Source organism: Budorcas taxicolor, chromosome 7, assembly GCF_023091745.1.
Source record: "Budorcas taxicolor isolate Tak-1 chromosome 7, Takin1.1, whole genome shotgun sequence".
In the NCBI taxonomy this organism is placed as follows: domain Eukaryota; kingdom Metazoa; phylum Chordata; class Mammalia; order Artiodactyla; family Bovidae; genus Budorcas; species Budorcas taxicolor.
The window spans coordinates 43,789,141-43,816,577 of record NC_068916.1 but is presented as its reverse complement, the minus strand read 5'-3'; the positions used below and the strand labels follow the sequence as shown (position 1 = coordinate 43,816,577).

General features: G+C 61.5%; 2 protein-coding genes across 2 annotated transcripts; both read left to right on the top strand.

The window, feature by feature from the left end:
• The first annotated feature begins 214 nt into the window (after positions 1 to 214).
• ABHD17A (abhydrolase domain containing 17A, depalmitoylase) lies at positions 215 to 8,461 on the top strand. Its single transcript, XM_052642983.1, has 5 exons — positions 215 to 331; positions 3,780 to 4,316; positions 5,301 to 5,495; positions 7,718 to 7,897; positions 7,994 to 8,461. Exons 2-5 carry the CDS (start codon positions 3,985 to 3,987, stop codon positions 8,217 to 8,219), a joined length of 933 nt encoding a protein of 310 aa, XP_052498943.1. The 5' UTR covers positions 215 to 331; positions 3,780 to 3,984; the 3' UTR covers positions 8,220 to 8,461.
• Positions 8,462 to 16,700: 8,239 nt separating this feature from the next.
• KLF16 (KLF transcription factor 16) lies at positions 16,701 to 27,108 on the top strand. The gene is made up of 2 exons (XM_052643616.1): positions 16,701 to 17,154; positions 25,194 to 27,108. The coding sequence occupies exons 1-2, from the start codon at positions 16,701 to 16,703 to the stop codon at positions 25,493 to 25,495; spliced, it is 756 nt and encodes a 251-aa protein (XP_052499576.1). The 3' UTR covers positions 25,496 to 27,108.
• Positions 27,109 to 27,437: the final 329 nt, after the last annotated feature.

The window sequence follows — 27,437 nt, the reverse complement described above, 5'->3', positions numbered from 1 at the left end:
CTCCCAGAAACCTTGATGGGAACCTGAAGCTCGGCCCCTGCCCACCCAATCGCCCCGCCCACCACAAATTCCCCGCCCACCACGAAAGTTAACCCCGCTCCCGGACGCTAGCCGCGCCCGCTCCCGGTCCTTGCCCCCGGCCCCTCCGGCTCCCCACGCACACCTGCACGTCACTTCCGGGGCGGCCGCGGGAGTGAGGCTCACTTCCGCCCGCGGGGGAGCGGCGGCGGTGGCGGCGCAGGAGACCGGTCCGGGGCGCAGAGGGATTGACGGGCGGGCGGCCGGGAGCCATGGAGCGCGGCCCCGGGGCCGGGGGGCGCAGGCCGCGGCGGTGAGTGTGAAGCAGGGGCTGGCGTGGCGGCTCTGAGTGCCTCCCGCTGTCTCTGCCTCCCGCGGCCGTTTGGAGAGCCGGGCCGGGCCGCGAGGCTGGGGCAATCCGGCCGGACGTCCCTGAGACCCCGCACTCCCGGGGCGGCCGCGTCCCGGGTGGAGGACCACTGATCAGGGCCCGGGACCGCGGAACAGCGTCTCCGACTCTGGCAGAGCTCCGTCCGCAGTCCATTCAGTCCTCCGACGTGGGATATGCGCTCACCCTCCCGGGGACGCGGCCCCGCCTTCGTGGAGTGAGCTGTCCGAGCAGCGGACTCTGACCCCCGGCCCCGAACAGATGCCCCAGCCTGACACCCTCTCCCGCCACAGCAGCCGGAGCCGAGCCTTACTTCCTAAACGTTTCCAAGACACCTTTGCCCTTTCGCGGGCGTCCTGCGTCCGGCTTGGACACCTGGGCAGGCTTCCCAGCCTCTGTTCCAGTCCCATCTGCAGGCTGCTATCAGGGCACCATCCACAGGCCCTAACCCATGGGCTCCACCCCAGACCCCCACTCCTTAAGCTCCCCGTTTCCCCCAGGATGAATTTCCCTCAAATTCTACAGCAGGATTCATGGGTGAGGCCTGACCCAGCTCTCTCCAGGACCCCTCTGCTCACTGTGGCTCCCAGTGTCTGTCTAGTCCAGGATCCCTACTTCCTGGAACCCTCTATCACCTCTGGGGTTTGACTATCCTCTCCCCACTGTCCTGGTCGCTGTCACCAGGCGCTTTGCAGGCGCCTTTCAGACTGACTGGGAGAGGTGCGGTCACAGTTGTCCATATTTAGGTCATCTTGGAGAATTGTAACTGCCTGGCTCCTTGTTGATCCTCATGATACCAGCAGCCCACACTGGGCCTGGCAGCGGGGTGCCGGATATGTGCTTGTGGACAGAATCACTGGGCTCTGAGTGCTGGGAGTGCCTGCCCAGTGAGTGAGGCATCTAGGTGTGCTCTGCAGTTTGTGAGCCGGCACTCTCATTGATATCTGGCACCCTCATTGATACCCGTGTAAGACTGTGGGAGGTCCCAGGTCTGGGAGGGGTGAGAAGAGACTGTACCCGCTCTCTGTCAGGCATGGCAGACTGTAGAGACCCCCTTTCCCCCCGGGTCCTTTGTCTGTTCATTCAGCCATTGTTGTTTGAGTGAGAACTGGTGGTGGTCCTGCCCTCATGGAGTTTCTCTTTGGTTGGAGGTGGGGGGTGGTCGGTGAAAGCTGAATTTATACATACAAGCTGTGGAGTCAGATCTGGAGCCTAGAGCCTCTGGGGAAGGGACTAATCTGTTTGGAAGGGCGCTGGGAGATGTGAAGGGTGGATGGGACAAGGAGCCCAGGCTGTGCGATTAGGGGAACTGATGGGGCTGCAACTCTGAGGCAGGAGAGGACAGTATGGTTCATCTGGGGAAAGTGGGTTAGTGATGAGCAAGGGAGGCTGGAGAGGTCGGCCACAGCAGACAGTGGTGAGGGATTTGATCTCCATCATAAAAATAGTGGGACCCCTGGAACAGCCCAGTGGCTGGTAGATTTGTGTTGTGAAAAGATCTTTTGGCTGGAGAGGGCAGAACGGCGTGGAACAGGGTGGCGGTGGTCAACGGTAGCGGGGAACCAGCGAAGAAGAAGACTGTGTGTGCCCCAGGTGGTGGTGGGAGGGAGAGAGGCAGTCAGCAAGCCCTGTGATGGGCGGGTCTTGAGGGTGCAGGGAGGTGTCAAGGATGGCATCCTTGTTTTTGGCTTGGTCAGCGGGCCCTTGTCCATCTTGGGGTGCCTGTTCATCCTCAGGTCTCCAGGGGCCTCCTACCTGTACACTGGCTCTCAGCCAGGCCTCCCTCTCAAAACCAGCCTCGCCTTGCTACCCAAACTCCAGACCTGCCATGCCATCAAAGCACCAATGGAGTGTCAACCTGTTGGGGCCTGGAATCTCTGAGAATATGTTGGAGCAGCCTCAGTTTGACTGACACTCTGGGGGGTGTGTCCTGGGCACCGTGGGGTGTTGAGCAGCATCCCTGGGTTCCACCCACTCAGTGCCAATAGTAACCCCCCCAAGTCATGACAACCATAGATGTCTCTCCAGTGGTTGGCCCATGTCCCCAGAGGATAAATTTGCCTTTGTCTGAGAACCAATGTGATAGACTCTCCCTTCTGAACATACTTGCACGTAACACAAGTATCCCACCTGGGAGTCTCGGGGGCTCCTGGAGGCCATCTGTGTCCCTGCCTCCCTCTCCCACACCCCTCCATGTGCCCCTGATCCAAGTGACTGTGAGATGTAGCTTTCTTTGGCTCCTAGTCTCAGATCACAGGTCTGCAGGGGGCAGGTGTGTTTCTGGGCCTTGGACTGCACCAGCCTGCTCTGCATCCATTGTGGCCCGGGCCCAGTGATTTTCAAATGCTGTGGCCGGGAAACAGAATAGGCTCAGGTGCTCTGCTGCCAACAGTGAGCTGTGAACATGTGTCCCTTCCTCGTTCCAGGCTGTAAGGACAACGTAGTAAGTGAGTAGGTTTTTCTCAGACCTCTGTATTTTCTTCCAGCCTCTCTGTTGGCAGCTCCGTGCATATTGAGTGTAGCTGCTTTAGCAGCTCAGCTGTAGTCTGCTCGAGATCGCGTTTAGGACATTCTGTGCCTGTCCTGAGCCCTGCCTGTCCCATCTCTCCCCTCATCTCATTTACTCTCTTTGTGACCTGTGTGGTGTCTGTACTGATGGAAGTGTAAACTGAGGCCCAGAGAGGCTAAGTGACTTCCCCGAGGCCACAGACCCCTAAGTTGGCGGAGCAGGGGAAGGTGCCCCAGGCTCCTGTGGACCCCAACCCCCACTGGGGCCTGGCCCCAAGCACAGGAGAGAGCCATTGTCTCGGCTCCTTGGGCCTTCCCAGCCTGGAGATGTATCCTGCTTTTGTTCCCAGAGCCTTTGTTTGTTGTATTTCCTCTGCCTGGACTCCTGTCTCCGGACATCGCAGGCCCTGGGAGCATGCCCGCGGGTCCCTGTGGTCAGCAGTCGGTCCTTCCTCGGCTGAGCTGTGTCACCTGGGGGTGGCAGATGGGAGGGGGTGGAGAGTCTTGGCCAGCTATGTGGACAGAGGTCTGGGGGTACTGGTCTCCCTGGACCTGGGGCAGGGGCAGTATTGGGGAGAGTTGGGTAGCCAGGGTGCTGATCACCCAGCACAGCCTGCAGGCGGAGACTGGACTGATGAATGGGGTTAAATGGCAAGAGTCACCTGCAGGCTGAGGAAGTGTGGTAGCAGGCAGGGGGCTGGTTGCGTCCCACTAGGGTCACTTGGGAGGCCTTGGTGCCCCAGGGAGGGCAGGCCAGGCCATGGGGCAGTGGGTGGAGCTGTGGAGATTGGGCGGAGGGGAAAGCCCAGGGCTTGGGACCCGTGGGAGCCCCAGGAGAACCCCACATCATGCTGTCCCCCTACAGGCTTTCCCTCTGTGCCACACGGACACGCGAGGCTGCGAGGCTCCTGAGGGCTCAGCTTGGACCGCGATGGGGCTGTGCCACGGCCTCCTAACGGGGCTTTCGTCTGGGGCAGTGGCCGGGGGTCGCCCTGTCCCCTGCCTGTGTCTCCGAGCACCCCCAGCCCTCCCCTGCCGGGTGAGGCCCGCCCTGGCACCCGGCCCCCGCCATGAACGGCCTGTCAGTGACGGAGCTTTGCTGCCTCTTCTGTTGCCCGCCCTGCCCCGGCCGCATTGCCGCTAAGCTCGCCTTCCTGCCTCCGGAGCCCACCTACTCGCTGGTGCCTGAGCCTGAGTCCGGGCCTGGTGGGGCCGGGGCTGCCCCCTCAGGGAACCTGCGGGCCTTGGCTGGCACCCCTGGGCGCTGGAAACTCCATCTGATGGAGCGCGCTGACTTCCAGTACAGCCAGCGCGAGCTGGACACCATCGAGGTCTTCTTGACCAAGAGCAGCCGGGGCAACCGCATCTCCTGCATGTACGTGCGCTGTGTGCCTGGTGCCAGGTGAGCCGCGCAGACACGACCCCTATGGTGGAGGGGCCAGCTGGGATGGGGTCCCCAGATATGCTCTGTTCTCAGCCTCTCATTGTGGCGCATGGAGACCACCAGAGGGCCAGAGCCAGTGAAAGCCTATTTGGGTGGGCAGGTGTCCCGGAGATTCTTCTTGCCAAGGAGCAGCAGATGAGATCTGCCCACGGCCACTGAGAAACTGCTTGGGGTCCTTCCACGTGCAGCCTTTTGGGGGCCCTCTCTGGGAGCCTCCTGCCTTTGGGTCTCAGTGTTCACATGCCCTGGGTCAGCTTCCTGGGCCCTGAGTGCCCAGTGAGGCCTCAGCACCCGCTTTCGGGTGGTCGCCCTGAGACCAGGCTGGCAACTGGGGCCAGGTCTGACTCCCTGAGCCCCAGGGTGGCACAGAGGTGGGGCCTTCCAACTGCTTCTGCCTGCAGAGGAGGCCAGGTCCAAAGGGCAGGCTTTTACCTCTTGGCTGGGCTGAGCTGGGGCCCAGTGGTGCTGGAGGAAGAAGATTCTAGGAGCCTGTCAACCAGGATCCAGACTGGTCAGACTGCCTGGAAGGGCCCGTGGGACCCTGGGCAGAGATTAGGGCCCTGGTCCTTTCCCGTGGAGAGGGAAGAGCTGCCCCGCAGTGAACAGGATGTGGCCCTCTTCCCTGTGGTTGGAGCCCCGCAGTCTCATCCTCCAGGAAGGTTCAGAGCATCGGGGAGATGAACCACCATCTTTAAGCTCTCAGAGTCTCTCCATTAAGAATGATTCCAGGGGGAGGCAGCTGCCACCCAGGGCCATCGATGTGAAGGTCACTGTGGCTTCTCGGGCTCACACTGGGTGGTCCCCTGGATGATGGGAGCCTGAGGCTTCACTGTCTATTCTGGCCTAAGTCCCAGTGAGTAGAACCAATCCTCTGTTCCTTTTGTAAGGGCGCCAGCCCCCTCCTTCCATCACCTTCTAACTTGTGCTTCCTCGCCTCACCAGGTACACAGTTCTCTTCTCACACGGCAACGCAGTGGACCTGGGCCAGATGAGCAGCTTCTACATCGGCTTAGGCACACGCATCAACTGCAACATCTTCTCCTACGACTACTCTGGTTACGGCGTGAGCTCCGGCAAACCTTCCGAGAAGAACCTGTACGCTGACATTGACGCTGCCTGGCAGGCCCTGCGCACCAGGTGAGCCCAGGCTGCAAGGGGGGGCAGGGGTGCGCGTCTCCTCCCAGGTGACTGGACCCTGTGGGAAGAAGCCCAGGTGGGGGGCTGCAGGGTGAAGCCTGACCCAAGTTCTGTCTCCTTGGTGTGCAGGGAGGCTGGATGGGGCCCCTCCGCCCTCCTTGGAGTGATCTCCTGGGAGCCACAGTCTGGGAGGGGCAGGGACAGGGCCTGAGGTTCTCTCCATGGGAACTGAGGCTCTGCCTGGAGGGAGGAGTCAGGCAGAGGACTCAGGCCTCTCCTGGGCCTGGTACGTTGTGTGTGAGGGTGGTGTGAAAGGACTCGGAGATCCCCATGCCTAAGGGAGCACTTGAAGGGTGGGGAGGGGCCAGACCTCTTGTTGTGAAGCTTGGCTTCATTCTGGGGAGGGTCTCTGGGCCTGGAGGTGTTGTCAGACAGCTTAGTTCCCAAAACAGCCCCTGTGGGAGGTCAGCTAGCAGAGGCTGGGCCTCCCCAGGCACAGTACCCAGCACAGTTGCTGGCTTGACTCAGACAGGGTCTCTGTGGTCTTGTCTACGCCCCTGCCCCTGGAGCCCACTGCCCTTGTCATCTAGGTCCTGGCAGCCTCCTTTCACCCCATGGTTGCTCACTGAAGCCAGGTGGCTCAGTCTCAGAGCCAGCACACACAACCTGTGGCCTGGTGCCCCATGCTGCCCTGGAGGGAGCACCTGACCCCCAGCCTCCCAGAGGCGGTGCCCTCTGCCTGCCCAGGGCAGCCTGACCTCAGCCCTGCCTAGCCGACTGGTGCGACCAGCTCCTGCAGGGCCCATAGCCAGCTTGCCCTGGGGAGGTGGGGCCCTGGTTGCTGTAGTGATGCACCAGGAGTCTTTGATGCAGGCCCTGGGAGCAGGGTCCCCTGGCACCTCTGTGGTACTGGGGACTCATGCTGGGTGGCCTGGTGCAAGTGTTCCACACACAGCTGCCTCAGCCTGTCCCTGCTGGCTGGGGGTTGCTAGCAGAATCATGCCCTGCCGCAGGGTGAGGGTTCTGAGCTCTGTCATCCATCCATCTGTCCTGCTGCCAGCATTGACCTCCAGCAACCTTGTCCCTCAGCCCCAACAATTGAGAATCATTAGGAGGGCGGGAGGCATGGGCCCAAGCAGTGGTGCAGGGCGGGGAAGGGGGCTGGAAAAACTATGGAATCCAGCACCTGCTGCGTTTGTCTAGGTAGAGACAGCCAGGTGCAGCTGGGAGTCCTGCACGGATCTGGGTGATAGGACCGGGCTGGTGCTCAGCACAGCGGTGCTCCTGGCAAACCAGGGAGCAGACTGGGGTGGAGTGGCCAAGAGGGGTTGGCACAAGGTTGGGTGGCATCCCCAAGGCCTGGGGTTGGGGCAGAGGGCAGGGACAGGTACTGATGACCTCTGGCTGCCCAGGGGCCCAAGTGCCCTGGCCACTTGGAAGAGGGGCACCCCCTTTGAGATCACAGCTGGGGATGTGTGGAGGGAAGGCCATGGAGACCTCCTATACTGGGGGGTTGGTGAGTGGGTCCTTGAGTGGTCAGGAAAGAACTGCGCTGTGGTGGTGCTCCGGGAGGTCTGTGTGGAGTAGGGGGGAAAGGGGCATAGGACCTGACCACTGTGTAGGAAAGATGCCCAAGGAAGGAGGTAGTGACCACTCATTCCCCTCAGGGCCACTGTCCTGCTCACCCACATTTTACTAAGCACCTGAGGGGCTGCATACTGGCTAACTGGGCAGGACTGTCTTCATTCCCCAAGGCCAAGGGAGTGGGTGACGGTGACTGGAAGACACACCCCCTTGCAATAGGACCAGGAAGGATTGTCAAATTCCGAACTGCATCAGCAGGAAGGCCCCAAGCAGGTTCTGCATGTGGCCCTGGTCTAGTGTGTGTATGGGTCGGGAAGGTCGGGTGACCAGAGAAGCAGAAGAAGCGCCAGGGACCTCCCTCCGGGAACCACAGCGCTGGTAGGGCCTTCACAGGTGTACTGCCCAGGTGTGACCAAGTAGATACTATCGAAACTGAGGGTCTGGGCTGTGGGCAATCAGTTCTCCTCACACCTGGGGATCCTGCCTCCCCTGCTGAGCCAACCCCCTCGGTGCTGGCAGATAGGGGAGGGTCCCAGGTCCCTATCATATTTCCTGGAGCCTGCGCAGAGAATGGAGGGCAGGCAGTGGGAGGGGTGTGTGAGTTGCTTCGCTGCTGATCCTGCCCCTACCGCTGCCAGGTACGGCATCAGCCCGGACAGCATAGTTCTGTACGGGCAGAGCATCGGCACGGTGCCCACGGTGGACCTGGCCTCGCGCTACGAGTGCGCCGCTGTGGTGCTGCACTCGCCGCTCACCTCGGGCATGCGCGTCGCCTTCCCCGACACCAAGAAGACCTACTGCTTTGACGCGTTCCCCAAGTGAGCGCGGGGCGGGGCGGGGCGGGGCGGGGACTGGGGGCGGGGCGGGACCTTGGAGGGGCGGGGCGCGGAGGCCTAATATGCCCCGCCCCACAGCATCGAGAAGGTGTCCAAGATCACGTCGCCGGTGCTCATCATCCACGGCACGGAGGACGAGGTGATCGACTTCTCTCACGGGCTGGCCCTCTACGAGCGCTGCCCCAAGGCCGTGGAGCCTCTGTGGGTGGAGGGCGCCGGGCACAACGACATCGAGCTCTACAGCCAGTATCTGGAGCGCCTGCGCCGCTTCATCTCCCAGGAGCTGCCCAGCCAGCGCGCCTAGCCTAGTGGCCGGCCCGAGCCGCGCCGGGACCTCAGCAATAAGGCGGCGCCCGGACCCTGCCCCGGCCCCGGGGGCTGCATGTGAACCCCCGGGCGCCCCACGCCCTAGAGGCAGCCGGCCGGCAGGGGTCGGGACCTGCCCCGGCCCCTGAGCCGTGGACAATGTACGGGTGACGGAGCTATGCGCACCTTTCCTTTTGGAAGCAAAACGAAGGAAAAACGTGAAAAATTAAAGATTTAAAATTTTAAGGTTCCTTTTCCTTTCTTGGCTTGTGCGTGCTCTCCATGGGGCTCAGCGAGCCCAAGACGGGGGGACCAGGCTTTGTCCCCAACCCTCCAGGGGAGTTCACAACTGCAGATGCCAGGTCAGAGTTCCGGTCCTTGAGGCTGTTGGTTGCCTAGGTGGTGATGGAGGGGCGACAGCATTCGAATCTAGGACCCTGCGTACTCTGAGGGCACGCCTGGGGAGGGTGGTTGGCTCCCTATCCGCAAGACAACCCTGGGGGTGGAAGTGGCCGCCGCGGGTTTAGGCTCGGACGGCTTTGGACCCTCAGCGAGACAGGTACCCTTCCGTACCCGTGTGGTAGACATCGCAGGGTTAGGGTTAGCTCCCCCTGCGCAGAGGACCAAGAAGAGTCTTGCATGTTTGCGTCCAGTGGAGGGCAGTGGTAGGTCCGAGGCTCCGTGCGGCCTCCCCAGGAATGGGCTCACGAGGAGCACTCCTGCAGCACACCTCCGGACCTTGGTCTGAGCTCAATACTCCGCGGGGGATGCCCTTAAAGACAGGGACGGCCTAGGTCTTCCGGGACCCTGGCAGAACGCCCGGCTCACCACCGGCCCCCGGAGTGCCCCCTGCGACCTCTAAGGGCGGCGCTCTAGAACTCGGAAGGCTTCAGAGACGGGCGACCTGTTGTCCACGCCGAAGTCGGGCCGCAGCTCCTTGTGCCCGACACCAGGCAGTGGCGAGGCCGGGAGCCACCGCTGCTTCCGCCTCGTCCCCTCGGGGTCCTTGGCCCCTTTAAAGAAGGGGGCGGTGTCTCGGCCTGGGGGGGTGGGTGACGCCGGAGGGGGCGGCCGAGCGGAAGCGGAAGTGGGGTGGCGCGCGCGTGGCTGCGGTGGCAGGCGTGGAGGCCACGGCCTGGCCGGTAAGTGGCGGCGGCCCGGCAGCCGGCCCTGCCCTTGCCGCCGTCCCGGCCGTGGGGATGCGCCCAGCGGGCTGGCCGACGCCGGCCGGTGTGTGTCAGCGCTTTCTGTGGGTCTCAACAGGGCTTCGGGCCTGGGGTGCTGGGAGAGCCGAGAGTGGCCCCGGGCACGCGAGATCGGCCCGGCGGGAGCCCTGGTCCTGCGGTCCCCGACCGAGGACGGTGCCCAGGCTTGTCCCTCCCAACTCCCCGAGCCCTCCTGCTGGGAATCTAGGTTCCCGTTTGATAATCCAGAATGTCTGGGAGCAAAACTGAGCGTGGCTGTGTACTCCCGGGAGCAGAGAGCCTCCTTTGTACTGGCTGGTCCTGGTGACCGAAGTAGCCCGGTCTTTACCAATCCCTCCCAGCACGTCCGATTCTTCGGCCGTCAGCTGCAGTATTCCTTCCGCAAGCCCCTTCCCTGATCCTCCTGCCTTGTGCTGCCACTGACCGCCGCTGCTACCCCTGTCAGTCTGCCTGCTTCTCACCCCATCAGAAAGCAAGTTCCCCGAGGGCTGGGGCTCCGCGGTGCAGCAAGTCCAAAGCGATGGCTTAGGATTGAACAGAAATGTTTTCAGGCACAGAGTAAAAACTTCAGAGTATGAGAGTGTTGGGTGATAACTCACTGCTCTTCCCACCCCTGGCTTCCAGTGTTGCCGTCCACGCCGGCACAGACAAGCAGTTTCTTAGGTGTCAACAGAGAAAGTGCATGTGTAGCCAAAGAGTTTATACCGTAGTGTAATCCTGTTATCATCGTGGCTTGGAGAATGTTCAGTTACCCCTACACAGATTGGATTCAGTCCTTCTAATGGCTGCACTATATTTTATTAGCACTGTAATTTGTTATTCCTGTTACTTTTTGGTTGAAATTTTTTTTCCCCCAAGTCTGTAACAGGCATTGCTAGGTCCAGTATCCTCATACACTTCTCTTCCTAAGTACAGGTATTCCTGGAAACTGAATTCCTTACTGCAGAAGGGCTTTCCATAGATCTGTAAATGGGCATATGATCTCTTAAAATAGTATTTCATTGTAGCTTCATTTGTGTTTCCTAGAAATATAAATCAAACATCTCAGTGCTTCTGTCAGACTTATATTTTTTATGTTGATCATTCCTATCACTAATATGGTCATTTTGAAACTGGAAACTATTGTAAACAGTAGCTATTTAAAAGCCATTTGTATTCCACATTCTTTGTCCATTTTTCTATTGGGTTCTTGGCGTTACTGTTTTCTAGGAACAAATTTAAGAAAATTATCCCACCGTGAAGAAAAAAAAAGTATTTTTTCCAACTTGTTATTGGGTTTGACTTGGATTGTATGTAGATTTTTTTGTGTTTATTAATTTTATTTTTGCCAGGCATTTAAAATCATTATCAGTCATTAATTTATCAATTATGGCTTCTGCATTTCAAATTATGCTCAGAGATATCGTCCCTACTCCAAGATTATAAAACATTTTGACGTTTTCTTCTGTAAATAATTTGTTTTTTAAATATGTGTTTAAATTTTTTATCTAATTCTACAACCGAATTCTAGGAAGCAGATAGAAATCCAAACTGCTTTTCCCCAAATCGTTTGTCCCCAATTCCATTTCCCCAAAAAGCCATTCTTTGCCGACTAAAGCCCACCTTTTAGCCTTGACCACAGGAAAACTCTCCGTGCCTGGGGGTCTGTTTCTAGACCCTATCATCCCAGCTAGCCTGAAGCCTGCTGACTTCTCTACTGGGTGTCCAGAGGCCCTGTCTCCCCTCAGGAAAGTCAAGAGAAAACTGTCTTAAGAAGTAGTTGATGGCTTGCATGCCTTTTGTGTAATGCTAGTTCTGTTAGAAAGGGTTCTGAAAACTTAAGACTTTAGGGACTCCCCTGCACCCCAGTGCTGACCTTGCTTGAGGCAGCAGTTTTTGTCAGGAGCCCCACACCCCTGCTTTTACCACCACCCCCTCCCCTACATGCCTGCCCAGTGAACAGAAGGGATAAGCTAAGGCCAAGGGCTCCTCAGGCTGGCCTGGCCTCTGGGCTCTGCCCTTCTGCAGTGGGTGCCTCTCAGGGGCTCAGTTTGTGGCCTCTGGGGAATGATAAAGGGGCTTCGATGGGAGGGATGCCAGTGGTACTTTCCGGGATGCTCCCCTCTTCCTTTCAGTTGGTACAGCCCATGGGCCAGGCCGCCTGGGACAGGGGCCAACTTTCAGTTCTCCATTTTGTGGATTTCCCAGGACACATGTATTCACAAGTGGCAGCGTTCTCCCCCTGCTTAGCAGGCGCCACAGCTCCCCAGAACCTCAGGTCCTCCCCTCAACACCTGGCCTGCCACACCTCACCTGACACCTGGCCTCTGAGTCCCAGAAGCAGGTTTCTGGCTCTCTGTTAGCTCCTGGGTACGCCCTGACACCCAGAGACCCCAGGGGATACAGCCTGCCTGGGGGCTGTGGGGTTCTCGAGGGTGGGATCTGGGTTGTGCACAGGCCCCTCTCCCTGAGGAGCCCCTACTGGACTTCCAATGGGCCTTGGAGTCCCAGCCCCCAAGGGCCAACCATCCATCTTCCCCTCCCTTCCTCTGGTGGCTCTGCTTCACTGACCACCCGTCAGTCAGACTGAGCTGGTGGGACCCACCCTTCTGGTTCTCCATGTGAACTGAGGGCCTCAGAAGTTTCAGAAGAGTTGGAGGGAGTTAAGTGTCCTTGGCCCCTGGTAGCTATGGTTGATAAGCAGAGGCCTCGGGGAGGGTGCCACCTCTCAAGGCCCCCTGCACCCCCATCTCACGCCTGAGTGTTCCCCCAGGCAGGCACTTGTCTGTTTGATTCACGGTCAGGGTGCAGGGCCAGCCTGTTAACCGTGGAATTCCGTGAGGTGGGGGTGCCAGACTAACGTTGGGGTCCCCCTTAAGTTTTGAAGCTCCTGCCGTGTGACAAGGGGGTCTTCATGTCAACAATACTGGGCTGCTGTCCCCACCTTGGGGGAGATGGCTCAGGCCAAGCTGCCCAGAGAAGCAGCCCCAGGGCTCAGGCCTAGACTCTGCTGCTCAGACGGTCTCGAGCTACGTCTGTGTCCACAGCACTTGCTGGCGAGGTGGACAGACCTGGCTGCTGTCATGGTCACAGCTGGGAGGAGCTGGGCTGGGTGTTCTCCAAAGCCTAGCAGAGTGCCACCCGACCTGCCGCGTTATAGAAGAGGGCTTGTCACCTCCAGCAGAAGGTCACGGGGAGGCCAGACCCACAGGTGACCCCCATTGCAACTGCACATCTGAAAGTCACTCTGGGAGTGGATGCTTTTCAGGGAGGGTCCTGGGCCAGCAAAGAGTGGGGGATGAGAAGGAGCCCTGATCCTGCAGGCCAGATCCTATTCCCTCCCGCCTCCTAGAGAAGGTATATGGGGGCCCTGGGTCTCTCCTTGCAGCCTCCCATGGGGGAAGACAGCCACATGCCCAATGCCTGCCTAGGCCTGGCCAGGGGCCCACTGCACCTCCTCCTTTGTGTGACGACCCCCTGGACTGCAGTGAATAATCTGACACATTAGAAATAAACACGGATGGGTTACAGGCAAGGCAAAATGGGCATGAATCCTAAAAACACTCATCAAAGTACAGCAACCTCATCTCCAGGAGGGATGGGGGCTTTGGTCCTTTGAGAGCCACAAGAAGAACCCACACGGAGAGGCTGAAGTTCACACCCACACACACCTGGTGCCAGGCGGGTGGCAGAAATGGGTGCATCTGCCTGCCCAGCGTGCCGCTCTGAGAAGATGGACCCCCCACCCCTACTCCCTGCCATGTCCCCTTGCTTTTCTTGTGTCTCCTGGCCCCTGCAGAGGTGACCACTGTGGACAGGCTGGCAGAGGCCACTGCACCAACAGGCTGCTGAGACAGGTGGAAACACCAAGAGTTCACAGCGTGAGGGGGCACGTGACTTCCAGTGAGCTGGAGCTCATGGCTGACCCTGTCCCCCTGTCCATGTCCTGGGCCCCCATGGCCACATGCTCCGTGATGCAGTGACCAACACTCAAAAGTTCATCTGTCCATTCTCCTTTTCTCCCATTACAACAGTGCAGCCATACACAGACATACTTGTTTCCTTAAGAATATTTCTTGGGGGACTCTCTTGCTGGTCCAGTGTTAGGCATGGGTTTGATCCCTGGTTGATGAATTAAGATCCCACATGCTGTGGGGTACAGCCAAAAATCAAAACAAAAACAAAATGGAAGTAATAGATACACATGGATTATAAAAAAGTTGAACTTTAGAGAAAGTACTATTAAAAAGGCTTGGGTGGGAGGAAGACCTAAGAGGGAGGGGATATGTGTATACATATGGCTGATTCACTTCCTTATACAGCGGAAAGTAACACAACATTGTAAAGCAACTGTACCCTAATTAAAAAAAAAAAGTAAAGACCTCACTGTTTTAAAAAAAGAAACTATGGCCCTTCCAGCATGTCTATACATGCAGACACACACACATACACATCTGTACAACAGCCTTGATTCTGACCCAGACCTGTCAGGGACCTCCTGTATGTTGCCTTCTCCTCTGCTTCTGTAACTTCCTCTGTCTGCCACCTGTCAGCATGGTTCTGTGAGCCCCCTGGTCTGGTGAGAGACCCCTGTGAACCCCTTGGTCCCAGAAGGGAAGGCTGGAGATGGACCCCATTTATAGATCAGTAAACTGAGGTCTGGAGAAAGAGGGAATGAGCACTCTGTGTCTGCCCAGACAGGACAGACGCTCTGCTCCCTCTTAGCTGTGCGCGGGCAGCCGCTCCAGGCCACTTCTGGATCCTCTCCCAGCCTTCACTTCATCATCTATGAAATGGGGCTGACAACTCTTGATGGGTAGTAGTGAGGACAGAGTGACAGAACTTAAGGTGGAAGTGAGCACACGGTCAGGAGGGGCATCAGGCTCCACGGGTCACTCACATTCCCCTGGGCCCAGGCTGTGAACAGAAACACTGCAAGTTGAGAGTGGGCCCCGCTGGGGTCTCCTCCCCACAGAGTGGCTGGTAGATGAAAACCACAGCTCCAAGACCCTGATTCTCCCTGGGAGTGGGTGCACAGTTGAGACTTGTCCAGGGCCACGGGTCTGCCAGGATGGCAGTGCTGACCACTGCTCTGACATGGTCCACCCCTGCCTTGCCCATGGGGAGAAGGCCCCCCTCAGTTACTGCCCCACCTTCCTCTGGGTGCCCCCTTGAACAGCAGGCCCCAGTGGAGCCAGCTCTGGGATATTCCCCCAGCCCCTCCGCGCATCAGGTTTATGTCCCAGTTGCCTTGCCCTAGACTCTGGGCCTCTGGAGGGCAAGGCCATAGGGAGTGATGTTGCTCTGGGCCCAGTAAACACCACTGAAAGGAACTGACAAAGGGTCCCTGCCTCCTTCTTGTCCTGCTTCTTCCCCCTGTGCTGGGGTGAGCCAGGGCCCATGGGGCAGCCTGCAGAGCACTTCCTGCCTTACCTGGACCTGGGAGAGGCTGGGCTCAGGGCCTGGGGACCACCTGTGGGCTGGGGTGCTGAGGCCCTGGAGGGCTGTGGAGATGGGGGAGGGTGAATGCCTACCCAGGTGGTCCACCCTGTTTGAATTTCAAAGACATGGGAGGCGCAGGCCAGCAGGAATGGTGACGGCCAGTGCCCAGCAGGTGCTCACCTGGACAGTGGTTGTCCTGAGTGGGCTTCTCTGCTAGAGGAAGGGGCTGAGTGTCTCTGCAGCCTGAAGTCAAAGCTCCAGCAGGCCTCTCTTTCCCTCCCAGAGAGGGAGGCGCCATCAAGGATGGTCAGGCTTAAACCAGATGGACCCAAGGGACAGCGACAGGCCCGGGGACAAGGGTCTGAGCCAGGCTATATAAGCCACGGTGCGAGGGAGAGGGGGTACTGCAGATGGAGAGGGTGTGAGAATACTGCCCTGGGATGGGGGTCGGGCCCGAGTCCTCGGCTGCTGTCCAAACCCAGACCTGGGTGGGTCACTGAGAGGACTGGAACCCGTGGCGGAAGGCCCCCTGGAGGTCGCTTCGGCCACTGCATCGTCCCTTGGCCAGCCTAGGAAGGGGCGGGGGCGTGGCTGCAATGGAGGGGACCACCCCCATCGCCCCACTTCCGCCGCCCGCTGCTTCAGACCTGCGGGTTAGGCGGACCCCGGGAGTCTGCTTTCCCGAGTTACCGACGAAGTTAAACAATTTGGCCTGGACGTCCTCGGGAGCGAATCCCACTTTCCCTGTTCGCGCCCCAAAGCCAGCGCCAGGGAGCGAAGTTCCCGACCCCCGTATTCTGACAAGGCTGGGCCACTCCTCCCCAAAGCACCCCGAACCCTGCCCGCCCTTTGTGACCCCGGTCCTCCTAACTCCCAAATGGGGCTCAAAAAGAGAAACGAGCGCAAGCTCGCTCGACACATCCAGGAGAGGAGTTCCTCCCTCCCCTGTCTAGCTGCGGGTCTACGAGAAAGGCGATGCGGTCCCCATAAGAAAGAACGAGGAAACGCAAGGGCGCGCGGTCCAGCAGGGCCACAAGCTGGGGAAGAAGAGAGGGGGAAGGGCCGCGCACGTGGCCGGGGGGCGGGGCTGGCCGCTTCCGCACCCCCACCGGGCCACGTGGGGAGCGGACCCCTCCCCCATCCCGACCTGGGGCGCGCCCTGGACCGGGTGGAAGCGTCCGGGGAAGGGGCGGGCCCCCGCCGGCCGCGCGCCTTAGCGCGCGGTGGGCGAGCCCGCGAGGAGGCGGGGCGCGCGCCGAGCAAGGAAGGGCTCGCCCTAGGGGGCGGGCCCACCCAAGGAAGGAGGGGCGTGCCGGGATGGGGCGGGACTCGCTCCGGAGGCGGGACCCTACCAGGGACGGGGCGGAGTTTCCTGGCGTGAGGAGGGGGTTCTCTGGGGGCGGACCGCAGGGAGCTACTGAGGGAAAAGCGCGCCAGAGGGGGCTGGCTCCTCAGCCTGCTGCCCGGCGTGGAGAAGGCGCGCTCGGGGAGGGAGGAGAGCGTACTGTGGGGCCAGAGTGGGCGCGACAGGGGGCGGTTCCTTCGGCCCGGGCTCCGCCCCCTAAGGCCTCGCGCAGAGGGCAGGGTGGTAGAGGGCGCGCCGGGCGGGGGGCGTGGCAGCGCGCCCCGAGGGGGCGTCCTCCGGGCGGGGCGGGCCGCGGCCGCCCCCGCGGGCTCCGGTGCGTCAGGGCGCGTCAGGCGGGGCGGGGCGGGCAGAGCGCGGGCGGCGGCGGCGGCGGCGCGCGCCGGCCTCCTCCTCCTCCCGCACTCGAGCAGCCGCCACCGGCCGGACGGGCGCCGCTCCTGCCGCCTCCGCTCCGCCCGCTCGGCCGCGCCGCCCGCCCCTGCTTGGCATGTCGGCAGCCGTGGCGTGCGTGGATTACTTCGCCGCCGACGTGCTCATGGCCATCTCCTCGGGTGCCGTGGTGCACCGCGGGCGGCCGGGCCCCGAGGGCGCGGGCCCAGCCACCGGCCTGGATGTGCGCGCGCCGCGCCGCGAGGCCGCCCCGCCCGGACCCACTGGGCCGCCGCCTCCGGCCCCTGTCCTAGGCCCAGGCCCCGGCGCCGCCGCCGCCGCACCCCACCTGCTGGCCGCCAGCATCCTGGCCGACCTGCGCGGTGGGCCCAGTGTCGCTCCGGGGGGCGCCTCGCCCGCCTCCTCTTCTTCGGCCGCCTCGTCCCCGTCCTCTGGCCGCGCCCCCGGCGCCGCGCCCGCCGCCGCCAAGAGCCACCGCTGTCCCTTCCCGGGCTGCGCTAAGGCGTACTACAAGTCCTCCCACCTCAAGTCGCACCTGCGGACGCACACAGGTGAGCCCGATCGCGAGCCGGACCCGCGCGGGGGCGGTATCCCGCGCCCCCTCCCCCGCCGGGACCCCGAAACTGCGTGGCGCGTCGGGGGCGGGGAGGGGGGCGCGCCCGGGCAGCCGCCGCGCCGGCCGGGAGGGCGGGGCCTCGGTGGGTGGGGCGCGCGCGGGGGGCGTGGCGGCCACGCGGTCGGGTGGCGAGCGGATGGCGGGCGCAGGAGCTTGCCGGGTGCCGGTTGCTGCGGGGTCCGCGGGCGGGATCGGGGCTCCCGGGTAGTCCCCTTCGCCCTTGGCCTGGTTTCTCTTTTGTTTTCCGTTGGTTTCAGATCGGGGCGGTGGGCAACGTGGTCGAAGAGCTCAGTTCCGAGGTTCTCGTCCCCTCCCCTGCCTTGGTTTCCTTAAATGTAGAAAGGCAGCAGGCACCGTGGCGCTGCCTCCGAGGTGGCCGCGAGGATTCACCCCGGAGAGCGGCCGAGCGCTTGGTGCTCGGCGAGGTTGGGGGATGCCCGGCACGTTTTCTCTGTCCTTTGCTGTGTTTTAATAAGGTGGAAGGGGGGCTGGGAGTGTGGGTTAGGGCTTGAGCCTCGGGAGGAGGGGGATCCCTGAGGGCGTCACGTTATCCCCCTGTTTCCCAGCGTACTGGATCCCTCCCACCTGCTCCGGGAGCCGAGAAGGCTTGGTGGCGGGGGAGGGCTCGGCGATACTGTCACGTCTCACAGCCCAGCCCGGCGGCAGGGGGCTCTGGCCACCCTTTCACTCTGGCACCCCCCTCTTTTTCCTCTTGCGGTTCCTCCCAGTTCTCCCTATGAAGTTTCATGTTCAACCCTGAGAATTTTTTCTTGGGCTGGGGGCCAGGGGATGGTGGTCACCGGCCTGAGTTTGAGCATTGGAGGTGATCCTTCGGTTGGGAAGGGCAGGGAAGCTGGGTGGGCGTGGGCTTGGACTCGGTGGTTCTGCCGCTTTCTAGCACAAGACCTCCTCTTCTCGATGGGTTTTTTGTCTGTATAAAGGGCCCTCTGACCGCCTTCTCCTGTGGGTCCTTACGTGGGTCACGCCAGGGCACATGAACATGGCTCGGTGGACATGCTCCCGTTGTAGGGGCACGTGGAGGGCCGAGGTGGGACTGCCCCTGGAATTGTGGCAGACACGGATGGTGTGACCCCTGAAAGCGGCTCAGACCCTATGGTGCCTTGGTTTTTTTCCCCCGCACTCTGTCCTGCTCTCTCGGTCTTGGTGAAGGAGGGGGGCGGGGGCAGGCCACCTCCCACTGTAGCTCCCCAGGGACACTTCCCCAGGGTTTGCTGGGGTTTTAAGGACCTCCGTGAGTCCCTAGGCAGTGTTGACTGCCCCCTACGCCCGTGGAGGAGAAAGGACTCCTTGTCCAGTGCCTGTGTGTATGTCCGTGTTGCCATTCCCGGCTTTAAAGAGAAACGGAGACCAACTCTGGATGTTCCACTGATGGGTGGGGGAGGGCAGGGAGCCATTTGTCCATTCCTTGCTCCCTTGATAACTATGCTGGGCACTGGGGGGCACCTGGGTACTGAGAATCAAAGTCCTGTACCCAGGCTCCTTTGGTTCCAGTTTTGGATGCTTTGGGGTACCTTCGTGCTTAATGATGGCTAATGCGGCATCTTTCTGGCACTCAGGACCACCAGACTCTACCTTATCAAAAGCCTCTGTATCAAGGCTTTTGGGCTTTTCCAGCCCTCAGGGGTGGCGAAGTCATGTCTTAGGTCTGTACAATAGAGTGGTGTTGCCCACTGCCAGGGGCAAGCCTGGGGACAGATCTGATGAGCAGCCTTAATTAGATGCTGGCTGTCTACTGCAGGAGCCAGTGTGCCCCAAGGGTCTTTGGGAGGGGGTCCTGTCCCACCCATCACTGCCTGACAGCAGCTCTTCTCTCTGTAGAGAGAACTCCTTTCCTGGCCTGGCCCCATTTTACAGATGAGCAAGCAGGCCCAGCAGGAGCTGTCATCGTCTCTGCTCCATTTGGCACAGAGGGTTGGGGTGGGGAGATGTGGAGGGGTGATGGGGTCTTCCTCGGAGCCACACAGCTGCAGGGGAGCAGCTGGGAGCAGGGATGGCTGGCCTCCAGTCCCCTGGGTCTGGCCTGCAGTCCCTGGCCTACAATGAGCTCCCCTGCTTCCGCGTGGGGCAGGGAAAGACTTGGAAGCTGCAGGAGATGTTGACACGGTTGCCGTGGATACCGAGATGGAGAGGGAGGGAGGTGGGGCGGGGGCGGAGGCGAGCTGGCAGTCTACTCCTTGCTCTCCCCACCTCCCTCATCTCCCAGTTTTCCTGCCCCAGAGCCCCCAATGCCCAGCACCTCCTGGGGGGCTCAGGCCCCTCCCCACAAGGAGCTCAGATCTGGAGTGGGGGAGCCTGTTAGTCTTTGGCACTGTTCACTCCTAGACCGGGTCATTCTCTGTTCGGCATCCTGGCCACTGTAGGGTGTTGAGCAGCCTCTCTGGCCCCCACCTGGGGCACCTTCAGTTGTGACAATAACAGATGTCCTCAGACAGCACACAGTGTCCCCTGGGGCTTGCGGGATCTCTCCTGTTGAGACCCCTGTCTGGTTACGCCTGAGAAACAGTTGCTGAGCCTTGATTGTGTGTGAGAGGGGCACTGTGGGGATGACCCGATCCCTGTCCTCCAGGACCCCTGGAACGTTGTGGGGTGGGGGGGAGCGGTGACAGCAGTGGTGATGGAGGAGAAGCCTTCCTGGAGGAAGCAGGATGCTGTGGGTTGACTGCAGCCTGGAAGGGCGTGTCTCAGGAGTAGGGTAGCACCGTGGCTGCAGGGGGTGGGGGCAGGGGCCCTGGGGGATGGACTGGGAGACTAGAGGCTGTGGTGGAAGGTGGGGAGGGGGCCAAGCAGGTGAGCAGTCTGGTTAATCCCCAGGGCAGGGTGGGGGTGGGCGGGGAAGCAGGCCGGCTTTGCAGAGGAAAATCCGTTTATGAGGACGGGATTAGGGTCCAGGAGAAGGGTTGAGGAGGGGGGCTGTGGTGTGGGAGGCAGAGAGAAGCCCCATGACACTGGGGACAAGAGGTGGCTAGGGGAACCCCTGTGTGCTGACCCAGGGGGGTGGTGCAGGTGGGGGTAGTTTTTGCTGAACAGGCCCCCAGGAGGGGAGGCAGATGGGGAAACTGAGGCAGCAGCAGGCATGGGGGCTATGTATGGAGGCAGATCCCACCTCTACCCCTTGCAGAGCTATGAGTGCCTCTAGGGCCAGGTGGGGCTCAGGAGACTACTGGCTTATCTGGGGGGCCAGAGTGTGGCAGTGCTGAGGTGGTGTGGGGGGGTGCGAGTGCCCAGGACAGCCTCCCCATCTAGCCCCCTCCTGTTGCAGTAGTGCAGTGAGCAGCTGGGACTGGCCCCGCAGTGCCTGTACCCCCAGCTGGGGGCTGGGGAAGGATGCCCCAGCATTTTTGGGGGTTGAGAGGGTGCCCCAACATTGTGGGGGCGATAACCACCCCCCACCCAGGCTCCCTGATAAAGGTGGCCCAGATGGCCCGGGAGTGGGCACATGATACCAGCCTGAGGAGCCAGCCTCCTGGAGAGGGAGGGAGCCACCCTCGCCTAGTCCTATTTCCAGAACAGCAGGGCTCTGGAACACACATGCTCTGGGGGCCTGAGGAGGCCGTGACCCCTCAGCCCTAGGCACTGAGAGGGCCACCAGCCCCCAAGCTGAAGATGCCAGTCTGGGTGGGGGATGTGGTAAAGCCAGGGCTAGGCCTGGGTTCCCAGGGAGGGAGGCAGGGTGTGAGGCAGCAGGGGTCCGCCTTTTAATTAAACAGGGCTTGGGGGGGTGGGGTGGCTCCTACCTGGGGGTTGGGGGGTAAACCAGATGATGCTCCAGCACGCTTGGCAGCTGGTTAGCTGCCGCTGGAGCCACCCACTCCAGCATCGTTCTGTCTACTCGGGCCCTGTAGACTCTGCACATGTGTATCACGCACCCTCAGGGGGCCAGGCTTGCGCCCTCAGCTTTAGGGTTGCCTGGGGGCAGAGACCACATCCAACAAAGACTGAGTTCCAGCATAGGAAAGCTGAGAACAGAGACAGTGGATGGGGTACGCCAGGAGAGTGTGCTCTGAAGGGTAGAGCAGACATGGGACGGAGGAAGGGGCAGAGGTTCCAGGCAGCAGGAATCAGGGGTGTAAGGAGCATCCAGGCTCCGGTAAAGACTTCAGCCTGGACCCTGAGCCCAAGAGCAGAGCACTGAGCTGGCGGCTCTGAAACCAGCGACGGCCGCACCAGTCCAAGCCAGAGCTAGGGCCTGGAGACAAGGAGGTTTGGTTTTCTTTGAAGGGGGCTCTGATGGGATCTGTTGCCAGGTACCACCTGGGAAGGTGAGAACCTGGGAGATCTCTGCCTAATAAGCTTTTGGTGCAACAGGCAGAGCAATTGAAATGGAAAACCTGTAGGAGTGGGGACTGGGAAGGAGGGAGATGGGAAGTCTTCGGTTTGGAGGAAGGGGGCTAACATCTGGGGGGTACTTAAGATCACAGAGTGGATCCTCACGCCTGCTGGTCCTTGTAAAGCCTTCAGGATGGCCAGCACACAGGGGCCCTGGGCCGGGCTCTCCAGACTTCACCATCAATTTTCCATTATTTTGGCTGCATCTCTGTGCTGCCCTTTGGGTTCTTTGTGGCCTGTTCAGCCCCATCTCCTTTGGAAAGCTTCCTGGCTTCTGGCCCCCCACCCTGTCACCTGCTGCAGCCCCAGCCTTCTCCAGCTGTCCTGGGATGTTGCCTTATCTGAGCCCCGCCCCCGGTGCAGTCCACCTGGCAGGTGGGCATTTGTGTAAGGGTTGGCTATGGGCTGCACCTTCCCCTTCTTAGATTAGAGATGACCTCCGGAGGTCACGGAAAAGGTTAGCTGTCGGACCCTTGGCCTACAGCCCCGGAGAGGTGGGGCACTGGCTTCCCAGACCCACCCCACGCCCTCTTCAAAGGCGGAGCAGGCTGAGCCAGGCCTGGCGCACGGTCGCCCGGACCTCCTGGCCTTCATTTTCTGGCTGTCCTGAGTTCACCCCAAAGCCCAGCCCAAGTCAGAGGGTCAAGTCCACCGCAGCCCCGCCCACCGCATCCTTCTCCAGCGCCCAGGTAGACTCTGGAGACAGGCGTCAGGCCAGGTGCAGCCAGACTCTGAGCCTCCGAATATTACAACACGCGCACCCCCCACCTCCCTTTCCTCCCCAGCCAGTGGACTGAGAGGGTGGCAGGATATGGCATCCTGCAGGCATTCGCCTAACGTTGTGGGGGCGGGAAGCCTGCGCTCCTGGACGGCCACCCACGTGTGCACGTGCGCCGCACTCCCGGGCAACGCGGCGTGCGGCGGGGCTGGCAGCAGTCCAGCCGGCAGGGCGACCGCAGGCCCCGGCGGGAGTGTGACCACGTGAGCAGGGCCGGCTGGGCCTGCGGCTGTCCTTGCCGCCGCCGAGCTACGTGCGGCAGCTGTGTTCCCGGCGGCTGCGTGCGTTCAGCCCCTACGGGCCCCGGCACCGCTCTTGCAACCTGCGGGTGGTGGTGAAGGAGAGCTGCGGGGCGGAGGGAGGGAGGGAGGGGAGGGTGGGAGGTCGGACCAGACCCGTTGCCCTAAATGGGGAAGTGAGCCAACCGGGGCGGGAGGGCCCTCCCCCGCCACCGGCACCACCTGCCCCCCCAATCCCTCCGCTCCTCCCCGCCTGCGCCTTGCAAGATGGCGACAGGGCCGCATGCCCCACGGAGGGGCGTCCCTCCCCACCTCCCGCCACTGTCTGCCTGGAAGCCAGCAGCCCCGCCCCCATCGCCAGACTGCCCCTCCCCCAGACTTCGGCCCTCGGGACCTGTGGGTTCCAAGTAGGGTGGGGGGGTCCTTTCCCGCGCTGTTTTGAGCCCCATGATTCCGTTGAAGAGGTCCCCGCCCCGAACCCTCCCCCCAGCTGCTGCAGACTTTGCCTTCTGGATTGTTCCAGGGGAGCCGAATGGTGGTGGGGGACAGCCTCGGGGATTTGGGGCCACCTGTGGTCTTGGGGACAGTTGCTCTCCCTCCAGCACGGTTGTGGCCCGTAACTCCCTTCCCCCAGGGAGGTGGCACCAGCACTTCTGGGTTCGCAGCCTCCTGGGGCCTGCCCGCCCCCTGCTGCAAGCATAACCGACAGGTATCCCCCAAGAAATCTTCTGGGGGAGGGGTTTCTACTGGAACCCTTTCGTGCCGTGCTGGGGGTGTCCCGAGTCTGGCCAGGAGGAAGGATGGGGAGGGGAGGATTTACTGGGCCTCCAGGGCGGGTGATAGGCGCCTCTCTGAAGTCTACTGGTGCCCTTCTGCGGTTCCTCCCTCCTAGCCTTTCTCCCTAGGCAGGCCTTGCTTCCAGGGCAGAGATGTCACTGGGTCACCCTGAGATTCCAGCCCTCCCCCACTCCCCCATGGCTGCGGCTCTGTCCCATGGCCCCTGCCGCTGGCTCCTGGTCATCTCTGTATTCCCCCAGCGGGGCGCTTCTCTGACCCCTGGCAGAGGACACTCTTCAAGTCTGTCTCCCTCGCTACCTCCTCCCAGCGGGGGGCGTGTTCTCTGAGGCAGGGTCAGCCTGGGTCACCAAGTCCCCAGGGCCCGGTTGGGCCTTCCTACTCTAACCCCACTGTGGCTTCCCCTGTCTTGTCCCCCAGCTGGCGTCCCCCCTTCCTCTTCTGGGTTCCATTCTATGCCGCGAGGGGAGACCCTGCCCACATGTCCGCATCTGTTTTCTCCAACACACCCCGCAAAACCCCTGCGCATTGGGCACCCAACGTCTCGGGGGTTCCAGGATCCCAGGTACCCCGCCCTGGGTCCCGGAGGGTGCAAACTCTGGGGAGCTCACCGCCCCTAGGACGGGCGTGGCGGAGGTCCCCCCGAGTCGGCTGGGGACACGCTGACGATACACGGTTGAGGAGAGGGGATCGGGCGGCACTGTCGTAGGGCGGAGACCCCCATGGGATGGGCGGGTGGGGACCGGCGGGCGGGGATGGCGGCGGCCGCCGGGGCAGGATGGGCGAGGCCGGCCAGGCGGTGGGAGGGGTCTGCGGAGGAAGTTGCCTGTGGCGGCCCGCCCCTCCCCTAGTCTACTGCTCTGCGGGGGCGGGACAAGTCCTGGGCTGCCTCGGGCTCCGCCCCTTCCCGCGCCAGAACCCAGGGGCAATCCCCGCCGCGCCTTCTGACCCTTCCCACCTGCTAGCGAGGCCCGGGGTTGGGGGTGTCCCTTCACATGTTCCTCTGCTCGTAGAGGGCCACAAGGGTCAGTGGTGGCGTCAGGCATGGGAAACCGCCCAGATGATGCCCAGCACCTGCGCCCCTGGTGGTCATTTCCCAGAGGAAGGGGCTTAGCTGGGATCGCCAGCATCTGGGAGCCCTCGGAATGCCCCACAGGAAAGGTGGAAGGGAGTTTTGCGGGGGCGGAGACAGCAGGAACTGTTGCCTTAAGATCGGAGCGGGCACGTGTGTGGCAAGTACATTGGGAGACAAGTCACCAAGGTGACGCCGTCTTAGGGGTAGGGGTAGGCGGACAGGCCTGGGAGAAGCGGGTCTCTGTAGGTTTTCCTTTCAACTCGTGGCAGCTGCTCCCAGTCTTTAATTACCATTGTGTTCAGTCGCTTCAGTCGTGTCAACTCTTTGCGACCCCATGGACTGTAGCCCACCAGGCTCCTCTGACCATGGGATTCTTCAGGAGGAATACTGGAGTGGGTTGCCATGTCCTCCAGGGGGATCTTCCCGACCCAGGGATCGAACTGTCTTCTGCATTGACAGGCGGATTCTTTCACTGGCGCCACCTGTGAAAGCTAGTAATTACCATTAGTCGTAGGAAATAGACGAGGGGATAGTCACTGTGTTCGGGAAATGAGTTGGGGTCATTTTCTTTATACATTTACACGTTTTAAATTCACACCCAGAATTCAGCCTCTCGAACGAGTTTTGCGGGGGAGAGGAGGTGAGACAAATGACCAGCACCCTTTGAGATCTGATGGAACGGCCCTCTTCCCCCCCAGCCCCCCGCCCCCAACACTGACCACTGTCTGTCCTCCACACAGGTGAGCGCCCCTTCGCTTGCGACTGGCCGGGATGCGACAAGAAGTTCGCACGCTCTGACGAGCTGGCCCGCCACCACCGGACGCACACCGGCGAGAAGCGCTTCCCCTGCCCGCTCTGCTCCAAGCGCTTCACCCGCAGCGACCACCTGACCAAGCACGCGCGCCGTCACCCCGGCTTCCGCCCGGAACTTCTCCGGCGCCAGGGCACCCGCAGCACCTCGCCCAGCGACTCGCTGCCCTGCAGCCTGGCGGGCAGCCCCGCGCCCAGCCCAGTGCCCAGCCCGGCCCCAGTCAGCCTGTAGAGCCCTGTTCCAGCCGCCCTGAGTGCACCCCCGCTGGGCCTGGGCATGGAGCACCAGCAACCCTCCTGCTGTCCCGGGCCCTGGTGGGGCTCGGATTGACTGCCAGACCGGCCCTTTTCAGTGTCCCCTTGAGGGCCCCCCCGAGTTGCCCCTGCCCCCTCGAGAAAACCAGGAGGGGGCCTGAGACTGGACCGGGGTCATCTGGGCCTTGGAGGTTGCTCTCCGGGAGGAGCATGGCCCCGTGTCTGTATATAGCCATGATGTTAACTCTGTTCCCAGCTGTTGAACAGGGACCCTAGGTGGGGGGCCAGAAGGCATCCCTTCTCCCTTGCCACCTCCCTGCTTTGGGTGGCATGTGGGCCTTGGGGGGAGGTGCCCCAGGAAAGGCACCCCCTAACCAGGGTTCAGATCTGGCCCCCAGGCCCCTCTCTCAAGGTTGGGATGAAGTGCAGAGCCATAGGTGAACTAGGGGTTACCGCGTGGGCTGCCTCTTGTCCCCCCATACCCCGCTCCGGGAGCCCTTCACCCCATCGAAAGCCATTGGAGACGTTCAGGGAAACGGTGCGGCCTGGCCGCCCCATTCGGGTACTCAATCTCAGGTGTCCACAGGCTCTGGCCCACTGCCCGAGGGAGGGGCCCCTCAGTTCCCTAGCCTCCCGGGCGGGGTGGGGGTGGGGAAGTAGTAGGGTCTCTACAAGGGGTCCTGATTTGCTTCTGAGACTTGGGGTAGGGAGGAAGAAAAATGGGGGTTCTTCCAAAGAGCAGTTAGACTCACTTGGGGGGGTGGATATCACGGGATATGAGTTAAATGCAGGCTTATTTATTGTCCTCTGTCTGCTGGAATGGGGGCTGCACTGCCCCTCACTGGGTGGGTGTGCGAGTGTGTGAGTGAGAGACTGGGAGAAGCTGGCGCCATTGCCGGCCTCCCTCCTGCAAGGGGAAGAGTCCCCGACACTGGCCTTGAGCAGCATCATGTGACAATCAGTCCCTCCTGTTTGGACCAGAACAGCCTTTGGGCCAAATGGACCCCTTCCCAGCACCTGGATGGGGGCAAAGAGGCCCTGGGCCCTGGCTCCATCCTGCCCCCCTGGTGGTGGTGGCAGGGTGGCCCCTGGACCCGAGGTTGAGGTTCCACCCGCGGGGGCGGGAAGTATAGCTCGATTTTTTTTGGACCGGGTAGAATATTTTTTCAGGCTCCAATCCTTTCCTTGATCTGGGCCCCTGTGGGTGGTCTGTTGTCCTCAGGGGTTGTGGGTGTGGGGGGAGGATCTTCATGGTCTGAACTTAGGATAGGGGAGGGATAAATGCCACATCCCCTCCTGGGGTTCTCCCACTGTGGCTGAGGTTGCATTTCATTTTGGACGGAGACTGACGACCCTGGCCTTGGAATGGGAAGGGACCCAGGCTCCCTGTCCCTTACCGTGAAAAGGTCTATTCCATAGCCTTTGGGTGCAGATCTGTGGCACCCTCCCAACCTGTTCCAGAAACTTCCTGTCTCCCAGTAGGGGACTGGGGCGTTTGGATGGCACTAGTGTGGACCCGAACCGGCCCTGGCAGGATCCAGGGGCAGCGCCTAGGTTCCCGGGGGAGGAGGGCTGCACCAGGGTGAGATGCCTTAGCCCGGGGTAGGGAGGGAAGGGGGGACGGGTGGGGCGGGCCTAACTTTGTTTCCCTTTGTGTCCGTCTGGATGCCCCCTCCCCATATTGTCCCAGCGCTGGCTGGTGCTTGTCCACAGGAAGTGGACTGTGGTCTGAGGACCCAGGGAGCTGAGAACTCGCCCTTCCGCCCCTGCCCAGTGTCCGGGGGCCTGAAGGGACCGGTGGTCACCCGGACCTGGTTCCAGCCATTTAACTGTGGCCTCTAGAGGTGGGTGGAGGGGGAGGGCCCCAAAGGGACTTTGCTTTCGGGTGACTCCCTCCCCCCTGTCCTGCCTGGCCTCAT

Coding starts and splice junctions, on each gene's coding strand:
- ABHD17A (XM_052642983.1), top strand. CDS start 3,985: ATGAACGGCCTGTCAGTGACGGAGCTTTGCTGCCTCTTCTGTTGCCCG. Junction 4,317..5,300: donor CGCTGTGTGCCTGGTGCCAG/GTGAGCCGCGCA, acceptor TCGCCTCACCAG/GTACACAGTTCTCTTCTCAC. Junction 5,496..7,717: donor TGGCAGGCCCTGCGCACCAG/GTGAGCCCAGGC, acceptor TACCGCTGCCAG/GTACGGCATCAGCCCGGACA.
- KLF16 (XM_052643616.1), top strand. CDS start 16,701: ATGTCGGCAGCCGTGGCGTGCGTGGATTACTTCGCCGCCGACGTGCTC. Junction 17,155..25,193: donor GCACCTGCGGACGCACACAG/GTGAGCCCGATC, acceptor TCCTCCACACAG/GTGAGCGCCCCTTCGCTTGC.